Genomic DNA, 14,201 nt, shown 5'->3' with positions numbered 1-14,201 from the left:
TATTTACCTACCTGTTTCATTAATTAATATTATTTTGCATTATGAAATAAATAAAATATATAAAAATTAAAATTTTTTTAAAAAAAGGTAAAATAATAGAATTTAAATTAATTTAATTCAATAAATTAATTTATATTTATTATTAATTTATTTTAATTTTTAAACGTCTTCATTCATTTAAAATTTAAAATTTATTATTATATTTCTTATTGTGTTATATTTAAATTTATAATTAATTAAGTTGATATTATACATTAACAATATAACATATGATTTCCATAAAAATATGATTCAATAAAAATAATAATTTTTAAATTAATAAATATTTTTATTTATATAATTAATTAAAATAATATTTAAATTAATATTGTAATTTAAATAATTAAATATAATTTATGATAATATTATATTATATATAAAAAAATAAATTATGAATTTATATAATGAATATAATAATTTGTAATTAACATTAAAAAAAACTAAGCAATAATAAAAGGTTTTTAGTTGGAATATTATTATTGCATGAGTTGTTGTTTGATATTTAATATGCAATACCTTTATGCAAAATGTTTAATATATTTGTTCTTTAACCACTTGGATAAAACGCAACTTTTTATGCAAAAATCGTGATTTGACATTTAATATGGTAAATTATTTATTAGTTATTCGAATTTGATGACTACGTTTCTGTGTTTTTAAATTTAAATTAATTAATTCTTAATATTTGATTTCATTAACATTTTAAACTCTTATGGGATTTGTAATTACATAATTTGTAAATATAAATCAATTAATAACATAATAAATATTGCTAATTACTATTCTACGTCAATATATGAATATTATAAATATGTCGAAAGTTCACCAGTAAATTAAAATTACAACAAACCAAAATGATGCAATTTTTTTTTAAGTAAAAGACGTTAACTATTTCACACTCCAATGGTGAATTAATGCATGAGATGGGTTTTTTTATTTTATGAACCAAATTTTATTTACCTTTTTTTTTAAAAAAAAAAATTCATTGATTCTTAATTAATCCCATTCTATACAAAAATATTTAGAAAATTTTAAGTTGAAACCGTCCCTCCCCTTCTTTTAATTTTATAATACATGCTATGCACATAAATATTTATACTAATTTCAAAAAAATATAACAGTTAAAAAATTGTGCTAAATAATCTTCCCTCACTTTTTTTTTAATTATTTTTACTTTCAAAAATAAAAATAGTGCATTTTGATCATTTTGATAAGAATAAATGGTCAGGAAATCCCACAAAAAAAAAAAAAAATAATGCTTTTCAATGAAAAGAAAAACTGGTAATTTGTACCAATATTAAGCAACGGCCTTGCTCGTGAGAATTCAAACTGTTTTCACAATCTGGATCCAGCAGATTAAAATGACAGAATGAAAATTATTATGAAAAACTACCCAAACATGGATTAATGAGCAGAAAGCATTGGATACACAAGTGGGAACTGAGTTTTTCCATGGATAATACACATCACAACTAAACATAGAACTTGGCATTCTCTAACTAACATATCCAGATGCTGATGTGTTATTGGAACAAAAAACATACCCACATCAAGCAGCAAATCTTTAAGAGGTGCTCAATGCATAGTTTCTTCAACACATATCAAATACATGTTCATTATATCAACGGTATATATGACATGCTTGTCTTTATGAAATGATATCTAAATGGGTTATTTTCCAAACCCAAAATTTTACTGTTGCATCATCCCTTCATAAACAAAGATAAAAAAAAAATGAAAAAAACAAGTGAACCCTTTGACTGCTAATTTATTGATGAACCTGTTACCAATCTCTGGCCACAGGTATTCAAGTACATCATAGTATCTAATGTACTGCTGCTTGTTTCCACCCTAAATTCCCGCTCAAGATTGGAGCAAATGCCCTCATTGTAGTACAAAGAAGCGTTCTTTTGAGAGCTAAGGGCAGCATTAGGCTTTTATAGAACCTTTTAAAATAATCCACAAAACCATGTATAATAAGCACACTAAAATACAAGAAACATACAAAAAATACATACATATAAAGTTGCTTGTGGAGGTCAAGGCACATGTAGATATATACAAGCCCAACCTTATGCCCAGTATGGCCTCCATAACTCAGCAAGACCTGAAGTAAATGGAATCATGGTTACAGAATTAAAAATCGACCTGTATGCAAAATATTACTTTGGCATTTACCATCTGATTTCATTTTGAAGAAGCCGGTAAACCGAGTCTTTACCTGCTGAGAAAACAGAAATTGAAGTAAGAGCAAAATTCAAGAACATGCCCAAGCATGATCATTAGAAAGATAAGCCATATAATCAACAGCCAATTAAATAGTCAGCCAGCAAGATTATAGAGGTTTTAGAAAGAGCTACCAGCATTGAAACCGGTGAGGTTCATGAAGTTAGATGTCGCCGATGGTCTTTCACAGCAGAATGCTTCTTTGGTCGCTTCTGCCCAATCAATTTATTCGAGCCATACCCATTTGCAAAAGGAACCAGCTTTCCAAATTTTAGATCTTCACCTGCAATCATGTATAAATTTCCAGCTTCTGGCACACTAAAATCAGCAGGATTTCTATTCACACTGCAGATTCCAGTCTCAGAACTGCTTTTGTGGGGATGAACAGGCCGAGTGCCACTAGGGACCTCCAACTTGTTTTTAGTTAAATTTTCCAGTCCCTGAAACTGTAAAGGAAACATAGAATCTGATGCACCAAAAAACATTGTCTGCATGCTATGAACTGGAATGGATCCACAATTGGTGCCGAAATTTCCACCTGGACCTATAGACTTCTGTGATCTACAGCCTTTATTCTGTGTGCGTGAATCAAAGCCTTCTCCCTTTACTTTTTCTTGAGAAACCTGACTGAAAAAATCAGTGGCCTTGAAACATTTATCATGTTTAAATGAAGAAGCAGATGGACCAACAACTGCTGGAATGGCAGAAATTCGTCCATGGGAATCCTCTGCAAGTTTATTTTTACCCTGATAATCATATGATGTGTGCTTCATGGTATTGGTGGCTTGATAGGCTCCAGAATCCAGCCTAGAAAACTCAATAGGCTCTTGATCATGAGTTATGGAAGGCCTTTTCAGGAACTTCGGGGTTACATCCAGATTTATTGGTGCACGAGACCGAAGTCCTGCATCCATGAGGCTAAGCAAATGCATTGCTGGTATGGTTTCATTAGAATACAGATCTAAAGATCCCATAGGCTTTTGATTAAGCTCAATCCCATTATGTTTGCAAGGAAATGGGTACTCTGAACATGTCCTGAGAGTCTCAGAACCATTTCTATTTGGCCTTCCAAAGCTGGCAGCATTCTGATTTAGAAGCTTCAGACCATGATCACCGCTTCTATTTTCCTTAGGCATACTGCAAGGAGAATTCGAGAGGACATCTAAATTGGGAGATAGCGCAGCACACTTTTGAGGAATGTTGTACACAAAAGGCATGTGATTTGGCATCATGGTGGACCAAAGATGATTTGTTTCTTTACTCTGCTGGGGAATGCCCTGGCATGCATTACATGTTCCTGAGGTCTGCAAACAGTTATGAAAGGACCTCTTCCCCACCACATCCCCAACCCACTTGCAATTTTGAGCACTATTTTGCCTGCCAGAACTGGAAGCAGAATGGTGGAATCCACTTGATGGCTTTTCTTGACACTGAAAAAATGCCTTAAACCCTGGAGGAGCAGGAGTTTGTTGCAGCTTGCTCATATTGAATTGGTTTAGATCAGCCCGGGAAAAGTATTCAACTGACTTCTGTTTGGCAGGTCCCAGATTTTCACCCCTCTTGGTTATTCCATTTTTAACAGGAAGATTTCGTTTTTGAGAAGTTTCCTGCTGAAATAAGCTCATCTCTCCACTCCCATATGCTTTACTAAAATCCATTGCCTGACCAATCTTAGTATTATTAGTCATTTCTAATTGGCATCTATCATGTTCACCATCAGGTTGACACCTCTCATATTGATGCTTTGCCATGAGTTCAACAATTTCCATGGGAATGTCATCTAAAGCTCCCTGTTCAGACACCTTATTAGCTCTCTGGTCACCGTCTTTCCTTGCAAGTACTGAACATTCCTGAATTCCAATTGTTTTCATGTTGCCGGTTGTACCATAAAAATTCTGGAAAAAAGAAATAAAGATGTTGTTCCAATCAAGGCAAGCATTGATACACTTAAATCATTTTAATTCTGCATGATTTAAAAGGAACACACACAATTCGCACACGTTGCTTTATAAATATCCAAATATGTGCTACAAATATGACCAATGAATAAGCTACATTCTTGGCGCAACACACACAATTCACTTCAGTGCATTGCGTGAGTCAACAATGCAGCATACATAAGCCATATTATGAAACCACTAAGAAGATTATGCCATAACATTCACTCCATGATCAAAATGGAAAGAGAGCTGTCATCATCATTCAATGAATTATCTGAAAAATCAGAAATTTTCAATTTCACATTAATCAATTATCAAAGTTCAAGTTACTTTCCTATAGTGCACTAATGAATCATATATTCAAATTTTATTAATAATAATAATAATAATAATAAGTGACGAAACCAGCAAAACATAAACAATGATGAAAATCGGGGAGAAAATGCTTGTCCCTCTCCATATATAAATCATGAAAACATATAAAACCATGGTATTCTAGCAAGAATGTGAAAACTATAACCTTTTGCTGCAGGTGAGAACAATTGCCGATATCAAACTGAGATGTGTAGTTCTGCTTCTCGTTATGGAAGGGCATTCTACCGGTAGTTCTCTTGCTACTCATGCCGATATATTCTCCCTTGCCACAAGGTATATCCAATATTGGCTTAGAAGCAAAACTGAAATTGCCAACGTATGTGGTTTCTGCAGCATTCCTGTTTACTTGATCTTCTGCAGTGCCCTCTTGCTGAGTAATCAAAGACATTCGCCTGTCTTCAACCTGTAGATTGTGCCGCATGTCATACTTTTGCTTGGTCATGTAGCTGTTAAGAGAAAGATTTAGTCCTTTTTCACTGGCTGTAACCTGTGCTGAATGATATGGAAGCCTTAAAGGCTCAGTCTGCAAGAACTCAGCATCTTTTCTACTTATGAGATCTTCTTTGAGCATGCCATGATTCCAAGGAATTAAGGAAGCCTGTGGATCATCAACTTGAGGCATCTTACTTTTCTTCTTAAAACTTGATTTCCTATCATTTCTTTGAGTGGACAAAGGGAAAAAATCTGCCTCTCTGTCTGTAACTTCATTATGCATGGATTTGAGCAAAACTCCATCAGCGGCATTACCATTTGATATGTCTCCAGTTTTGTTCCCAATTCCATTAGGCACCTTTTCTTGTATAATTGCTAAAGATGAGCTTTCATTTGAAATCAGGGATTTTTTGCTTTTCTTCTTACCTATACTAGGACTTCCATCAATTCTACGTTTGGTGCAACCATTCTTCATACTAGTTTGTAAGTGCATTCTAGCAAATGCCTTTTCAATTGCATCAGTGGATTCCAGATCTCTCTTTAAGATCCTAGCTTCTTTACATGCTTTAATGGGAGAGCTCGTTTCCAGGGGTCTCCAGTCTTCATCCTGATCCAACTTCCTTTTCCTATGTTGACCCAAACCCCTTCTGACATTTCCTGAGATAGCCACCTGACTTAGGGGAGCACGGAGCTTATCACCTACTGTCAATGCATCAGGAATGACAGTGGATAAAGAATCATCAGTCCTAACATTATCTGTGTCTCCATCACCATTTTCACATAACAATTCAGTTAGCAGACGCACTTTTCTAGTTTTTCTCCGATGCAACCCACTTGAATTATCATGATGAAGATCCTGAAGATTATTCCCAACCATGATCTCAGCACTCTCAGATGAAGCATAATCACACTCATCCAATTTCAGGGAAGGATGCCCACTTGCTTGACCTTTGTCTGCACTACATGCCTTGTCAATATTACCTGCTTCTTCTGATTTTCCACAAGCTGTTAACCCATTGTGTTGATCATCCAGAGAAATTATTTTCCCAGTTTCATGAATCTTAGAAGAACTTTTAACCATGCAATTGAGACTTCCAGTCAATTCAGCGTCAGCAACTTCATGATGTCCACAGGCTGGCTTGAATAGGTCTATAGATCCATTACACTTTGATTTTAGATTTACTGCAGCAGATATCAGGAGCATTATTACTGGAATGAGTGTAGAAGTATCAAAGCTAGCACAAACATTGTTTTAATTAGCAGCAGATTCCAATAGGCATGTTTATGTTATCATTAGCGAAATTACCTATGTCTTCTGTATGATATGTTTTCTGCGTCAGGCTTGGAATTTCTGTAGTCAATCTATGCATTTCCTCATTCAAATTACCAGCGGACTCCATATTGTGCCCTGGAGAGAAGACAAAAATGAACCAAATAATTTAATAAGGTGAACATGATGCTGCACCAGAGGTCAGATTGGAGTATATATATACCTACGGTGGGACTTGCAACTTCAGTTTTCTTTTCTTTTTTATCAATGCATGGCACAGGATGATATTCAGTGGCGTTATTCAGATTAGCTGAAACATTAGCATCAACCTTTTTCTCCTCAAGAATGTGTAGCTGTGGAGATTGCTGAAAATCAGATAGTAGCATTGCAACATTTTCAAGGATCGATGCATGGGAACAAATGCTATTTGATTTTAATGCACCAGTACAAGACGTAAGGATGGTCCCATAATCATTTCCAATGCCTTTGGCACCAATATCTGACAGGCAGTTATGGCAACGCCAATATCTAAACTTTGGAACATGTAAGGAAGGAAGCCCACGTGCTTGTTCATCATGCTTGTTACAGTCACTGTCTGGAGCAAATGGCCAACACATCTTCCAGTCTTTTTTGCGAAATTCAGATACATATCCACTGCAATAAAGGCAATGTGTAAGGCATAGTTTGGTAGAAAATCCATAATCATTTATAGCAGTAACATGATAATGCCTAACAAGGTACTCTCAGTAGCCAGTAAAAAAATCTCAACATACCAAATCTCATTTTTTACATTCCACAATATCTAATTGTATTTATAATTTCACTTCAACAAACAGTAAGCAGCTCAATTATCACTAGATGACTAGGCCACAAACAAATTCTCCTTTTCAGTTGTCATTGACAGTATATTCAATGGTAAAACAAAAATATACATATGGAAACCTGAGATTGTGTATATGAACATAAAATGATGTTATTAAGAACCCTAAAGGAGTAACAATATATATAAAAATTCCTTATAAACAAGGTGCTAAAAACTCAGTCATTAATTAACGATAGACTGTCAATGATTGCCAGACAAATTCTATGAAGAAAGACCAAATGCACCATCCCTACTCATGTGATACATGAGTAACTAAGCCATACAGCATAATACTATTAATTTAAAGCCTACAAAACTATTTAAAAAAATTCCAATCAAGGCTTACCGTATTGAAAAATGTTGACAGTTTTCTGCATCTGTCTTCTGATTGGCATTGATGAGATCTATAGATATTGAGTCAATCTTAATGGATGACTCCACAGACTTGGAAAGAAGGTTAGAACTGTTACTTTGATTATTCTCCTCCACCACAACATTCTTCTCCATGTTAGAGTTAACTAATCCTCAAGTGTTCAAAAACTGAATTACCTATGAGCACACGACCAAAATCTTAAGTGACACTATAATCATATGCTAAATACTATAAACAGTTCAGTTTAAAAAATAAAATACGGATGAAACGCAAGCTATGCAAATTCTAGTACATCAAATGATCTTAAGAAAAAAAATCCCAAACCATCATGTTAGGGTTAATTTATTGTAAAGATAATTATGGTGAAAACTAATCATTCCATCTGTGAATCTCATTCTGAATAGGTAAGAAACCAAAAGATCACCATTTAGAGTGATTTAAGACATAAAATAACAACCTCTTAAAAAATAAAAGCACATGATATTAAAAAGGAAAAACTTAATTAGAAACCCTAGGTTCCCATGATAACAAATCTAGGCATGCACTTACCATATATTGATGCTTTACAAAGAACACATTCAAACATGGAATTGAACCCATTCATTTCAATTGCAGATTAAATCAGAAAATGACAACAGTAAGACAAAGCATAAGATTAGGGTTACACAAAACTAATTATAGTGTTCCGCACAAGACAAGCAGTTGTTAATCTCATGATAATAACAATAAGAAACACAGACCCACTTTCAAAAAAGACTACTAAAAGCTGCAACTTACATATCATAATAGCGCGCCTCAATCCACAAAATGAAAAACTTAACTTAGGGTTTCGTCGCATATAAAATTGATGACCAGTGAACAGTCCATACATCTTCCACCACAAGAAGACCAACAAAATACTACATGAAATACCGCAGAAATCCGCAGATTCATCCCTCAAATAATACCCAGATGACAAAATACACAATTATGACCAAAGTTGACGTACTAAATACAGTGAAATGACCTAAATACCTCAAACAAACCAGCTGAAACTCAGCTAAAACCAATAAAAATCACCCAAAAAAACCCACCCCAAACACACGAACAAATACAAAAAACAGTAATTAAAGCATAATACGCACCTTATCTCAGCTAACCATCAACAGACTCTATCTTCCACAGACTTGGGCTCGATTCTTCACGGCTAGCCAAACAAATGGTACTAACAGATGGAGCATTTAGCGGCAAAGAAGAAGGTACAAGCTATGAGCAGAGATTCAAAGGTAGCGGAGAAGAATTAGAGTGCGGTATTCGAGAAACCCTAAGCTTAGAGGTTTTCGATTCCTTAGGTAGGGAGAGAGAGAGAGAGAGAGAAGAAGGAGAGAGAGTGTTTGTATATTGTGCCTTTGAAAGCAGGTTTTTGGTGTATTAAAATCATCCATTACACATGCCCATGCCATGTCATAATAAATATTTATTTAATTTTTTTTATTTTATTCACAGATTTTTAGAGAGAGAAAGAGAGAAAGGTAGAGAGAGAACCTGCGTGAATAGAAATCCACCCAATGGAACTACTCCACGTGGTCGGAAGGTGCGGGTCTTATCACAATCCATTACGCTTTGTGAGGCTAAAAGGAAAAACCCTAGATGCAAATAGTGAAAGTCACTGTCTCCCTGACGCGTACTTTACACGCTCTGTTGCAGGATAACATAAACTAGTCCTTGTCATGTCATCCTAGTCCAAAGATGCCTTTTCCACAAAGGTTGCCTCTAATTGGCACGTGTTGACCAGGCGTCTTGTGAGAGAGTGGGATTAGTTAGACTTAAAAACCCTAACTTTATTTTTTTTAACTTTTAAATTATTTGGGCAGATGTAACCCTAGGCCATTGTTGGTGAATAAATATCTAACCCTAGGCATTGGGCTAGAAATGGAGGAAAGTCACATAATAAGCTTGAATGGAGAGAGTTGGAGAAGTGATTAGTGGCCAAATTTATACAGACTTGAAATTAACATGTCCAATTATGTGAACCCATTTTGATAAATTTGCAAATAGAAGAGAAAAATTTTTTTTTTCAACCCATCATTCACCAAATGTGTGCTTTGATTTGCTAATTATATATGAACTCTTATTTCTTTTCTTTACCAAAAATAAAATGTTTTGAATATATAAAATATAATAATATAAATAGCAACTTATATTACAAATTAAAGAACCATGTGGTTTGACATGATACTTTTATATAATTTTCAATGTTTATTAAATATATGTTCATAATAATTAAAAAGAAGAATTAAGGAATTAATATCAAATACATATTTGATTTAATATAATTAAATGTAATAAAAAAAATTAATTTATTATTTCATTAAAATTTTATTTAGTTAATTACATAATTGTAACAAATTAGCCCACATCAAAAGAGATGCCATTACATCAAAGGGCCATATTAACATTCAATGCTCTATAAAATCTGGTAGATGTAATTATCTAAATGTTAACCAACAAAACAAAAATGCAATAAATATTTATAACGATAGAGAATATTAATTAAATATAAGCTATACATCAAAGAGATATATTTAAGAAATTAAATTTATCCATGAAGTATTTAATCCCTTGGCACAAATATTCATCGCCATATGAATATACCATTGGCCATGAATTACAATTATATGATTTGCATATGGCTGCTATCACATTTCTTTTTAGCAAATAATAATTTTACGTGGAACAATAGATGCATTAAATCTTTATTATCTTTTATCGTATAAGTTATGCGGAAAAAATATAAAATAATATTCTTTCTTTTATAAAAATGTGAGTTCTTTTTATAATATAGAGAATAAACTTCACATAATTATAAGAGAAGAGAAAATACATATACGCTGAAAGCACTTAATAATTTCTCATTATGTAATATGCATGTGTATAGTTCTCTCCTTTCTCATATATTTCTCATGCTGTGCTAGCTAGCTCTTTACATATGCTGCTTTTATTATTTGTTATTCCCTTTAAACTAAAAACTCATATAATGTTCTTTTCTTTTTTGGTTGAAACTTGAAAGGGATACTTCAACCCTCAATCTCCATATGTGAAATATGAAAATGCCCTCATCATCATCATCATGATGATGCATGAATAGTTCCAGCAGATACATCAAATAGTATAATGCTTTCAGATGGGAAATGCTTCCACAACCTAAGGCCTTTCCTTCCACTACCAAATAAAAAGTCTTCAGAAAACTGATTATAATTATATGAATTTGTTGCAATCTGCTAAATATCTTGAAAACCCAATAACCTGGTGTGCCGATCGATCCTTTCTGTGGTGGTGGCGGTGCCGGTGGTGGTTTGGTGTGGCTGATGAGTGATGAGCACTGTTGAGGGACCCAATATCCGTGGATTTTTCTGAATCTTACTCATTCATCAGCTTTATTGGGTTCTCCGCCAAATATACATACACAAGACATCCATGGCCTAGCTAGACCCATAAGTGAAGTTGTACTTTTTACCTTCCTATATGATTACTGTACGTTGCCTTTTATTTTCCAATTAAGCCCTGCTTTTTGCTTTTAGATACAACCTTAATTGTTGATTATGTTAAACTATACTTAATTAATTAATTAATCAAATCATGCTTTTACTTTGAGAAGTATATCTTAGTCTTATTCGGAGCTTTTTTGGACCTTTATGCATCAAGTACCATCAGCTGCTTTGTCCAATTCTTCTTCTTCTTCTCTGCTTATATATATTTATTGATAAAATAATAAATAAAAATATAAAAAATAGAGCAACTGCAACACCCATCACAGGAGTAGTTCGCTGTTCAGGATTATAAATTAATTATCGTCTTTTTGGAGAACTCACTTTAATTTTATACAAATGCTTGTCTTTTTCTTTTCAATAATATGGTCCTAGATAATCTTTTTTTTATCTTATTTTTATTTTCCACTAAGCATAGATTTAAAGAAAAAGTGTAGGCTGAGATTTGTAATTCGATGCAAGCTGAATTTCAGGCACTTATCCATGGCATCGAACCTGGGTGGTATATGGGTTTCAGGAGATTGATAATTGAATTGGATTCTAAGATAGTTTTGGATTTGCTTTCTAGCATAAAGGAGCTGAACTTGTGTATTGTGAACTTGACTTCCCAGTGTAGAGGTCTTTTAAATAGTTTTTGGCCATTGCTTTTGTGCCATTGCTATAGGGAAGCAGATACAGCTGTCGATAAATTGGCCAACTTGGCGTTGAACACTACCTTTAGAATTGTGCAGTCTATTTGGTGAGTTTACTCCTTTCGAGTTGTCTCTCTCCTTTGCAGGCACTAGTGTTGTTAAATTCTTATTATATTCTTAATTACTCAATCTGGATTTTACTCTCGGCAATAACTTATTAGGTAATGTTTAGTATAGTTAAAACATTAGCTTTCTTATTTATATTAGCATTTAGCAGTTAAAACAGTAAATTCATAAAAAGTTACCTGCTAAATTTTAGAGATTAAAAGAGTGTTTCGATTATGATTAACAACATTCATTTTTACTAGAACACTTATAGTTTAAATAACTATATAAATAATTAATATTTAACTGTTAATAGCTAATAGAATAATTACAATTATTAGATCAGCTAGTAAAACTGTTAATTCAAAGGAAAATTGAAAACCCTAACCTTTATTTACTAAAATAATGGAAATTTGACATATAGCTAAGAAGACGCTAATAATTAAGAAAGGTACATGAGAATTAAACCTGGACATTTCGATGGAACCTTCCAAAAAATCATCAAGTATAAAGAATCTATATATGTTATTTTCATGAAAAGAAGAATTTTGGTATAGCTAATTGATGAACAGGTCTGTATGTATGAAAACCAATCGAATTGATGTGATAATTTGTGCAAACATATGCACAGATGCACAGTACTGTGTTGCGTCCAAAACAATTTTGTGAATATGGGACATATGCTAGAGAGAGAAGAGACCAAAATATCATCTCATATCTATATATACTGTTAGGTTCTTTGCTTATCTTAATATTGTGTAATATTTTCCATTAAACGATTTCACGAAATCACATCCACATTATAAAAAAGAAAGTTAACAAATGATTTATACGTGCATGCATGCATGTGTTATTAGGATTAATTATGTTTAATGTAGTTCACTATATATTTTTACCTAAATTTAATTATTTTTAAATCTTGAGTTTCACCGTATATTATTTTGTATACTGAGTCTTTAATTGATCATAATTTATATGATAGATACATTTTTATTGAGGACCATCGCATTTATTTCAATCCTATTGTTCCCTTAATAATGGTATGCATATAATTATAAATATTAGATTTTTATGTTTAATTATATATAATTATGCAGGAAATTTTGATTATTCTAGTTAATGAATTTTATAGGAAATATTTCCTTTTAAGAATTGAATGACTTTAATTTTCATTAAATTATGTAATTAATGTGTATATATAGAGGGCAAAGGTTGGGTGAGAAATCGCAGTCCAATAGCTCCACCTACCTCATTACCCATTTGCCATATACATTTGCGAGTTGTGACCATACTCGAGAGAGAGAGAGAGAGAGAGAGACCACTCCTACCTTCTCCAATGAGCTTTCCACTGCCACGTTTCTTTTCTTTTATTATTATCTGTCCACCATTACCTAACCATACATATATATTATGCAATTTTATTTTATTTTTCATGTTAATTTTTTTATATTAACTAAAATTATTAAATTCAAATATATAATATATATTTTTGCAATTTATTTTTTTTTTAAATGATGAAGATATATAAAAGTAAAGATTTCTATCCTACACGCATAAAAGATGAGTAGCATCTCATCTTAACAGATGAATGTGCATATATCAGACATGCACTCATGCTATAATAATGTTAGGCCTATAACAGATAGCATATATATATATATATATATATATATAAGAGAGCATGTGCATGGCACCTGATCTCCTGTGCTTGATGTGGTTGCAGGGGGATAGTAGCTGTTGTATAAAGCGGAGGGAGCTGTGACCCACCCGCCGTAGGTTGCAGAGGGATAGTGGCTGTTGTATAAAGCGGAGGGAGCTGTGACCCACCCGCCGTACGTTGTTTACGTTGCGAGTTTCATCATATATATATATATATATATATATATATATATATATATATATATATTTCTCCTTTATAAGCGTGACGAAGAGAGAGAGAGAAAAAAAAAACAATGCCGAATAGGCTGTGGATTAAAACAAACTTAGCTTTTTTTTTTTTTTTTTTAAACGGATTCATCTATGATATCTCTAATAATTAAATACATACCACCTCATATGAAGCTTATAACATATAAATATTTAAATAATTAAATTAATTTATTTAATAAATTTATTAAAATTATAATAAATAATTAATAAATCATTTATTGGCTGCTATTTATATTAGTTCTGAAATAGAAGTTTTTGTTTTTCATTAATCGGTGATAGACTATATATTTATTAATTATAGTTTGTATTAATTTTAAAATAAAAATTTTTACTCATCGAGAGTGATAACTGATTTGATTTTATATTTAATTTTATTTATATTTACAGTTTGTAAAGGTGAACCCATAATTTTAATTTAAAAAATCATGCATATTAAATTTAGATATGTAGAAAAGTAATTAGAATAAAAGGTAATTATGATTCACTCATAT

The 14,201-nt window shown here is 32.5% G+C and overlaps 1 protein-coding gene across 4 annotated transcripts; it reads right to left on the bottom strand.

The window, feature by feature from the left end:
- Positions 1 to 1,787: 1,787 nt before the first annotated feature.
- LOC110648198 (protein EMBRYONIC FLOWER 1) lies at positions 1,788 to 8,910 on the bottom strand. 4 transcript variants are annotated; one of them, XR_009141367.1, is made up of 8 exons: positions 8,642 to 8,910; positions 7,491 to 7,693; positions 6,506 to 6,936; positions 6,319 to 6,420; positions 4,726 to 6,194; positions 2,400 to 4,160; positions 2,218 to 2,263; positions 1,788 to 2,146 (listed from the first exon to the last, which is right to left on the bottom strand). XR_009141367.1 is itself a non-coding variant. In XM_058129894.1 (7 exons), the coding sequence occupies exons 2-6, from the start codon at positions 7,649 to 7,651 to the stop codon at positions 2,421 to 2,423; spliced, it is 3,903 nt and encodes a 1,300-aa protein (XP_057985877.1). In that variant the 5' UTR covers positions 7,652 to 7,693; positions 8,642 to 8,910; the 3' UTR covers positions 1,788 to 2,263; positions 2,400 to 2,420. The 4 variants fall into 4 exon arrangements, 2 of the variants coding, with proteins under 2 accessions (XP_057985877.1, XP_057985878.1); XR_009141368.1 differs by having other exon boundaries at positions 2,218 to 2,260; XM_058129894.1 differs by having other exon boundaries at positions 1,788 to 2,263.
- Between the last annotated feature and the right edge of the window lie 5,291 nt (positions 8,911 to 14,201).

This window comes from Hevea brasiliensis, chromosome 11 (genome assembly GCF_030052815.1).
Source record: "Hevea brasiliensis isolate MT/VB/25A 57/8 chromosome 11, ASM3005281v1, whole genome shotgun sequence".
Taxonomy (NCBI): Eukaryota; Viridiplantae; Streptophyta; class Magnoliopsida; order Malpighiales; family Euphorbiaceae; genus Hevea; species Hevea brasiliensis.
This window is presented reverse-complemented; position numbering and strand designations above follow the sequence as displayed.

Coding starts and splice junctions, on each gene's coding strand:
- LOC110648198 (XM_058129894.1), bottom strand. CDS start 7,651: ATGGAGAAGAATGTTGTGGTGGAGGAGAATAATCAAAGTAACAGTTCT. Junction 6,421..6,505: donor AGTTGCAAGTCCCACCGTAG/GTATATATATAC, acceptor TCTTCTCTCCAG/GGCACAATATGGAGTCCGCT. Junction 6,195..6,318: donor ATATCATACAGAAGACATAG/GTAATTTCGCTA, acceptor TATCTGCTGCAG/TAAATCTAAAATCAAAGTGT.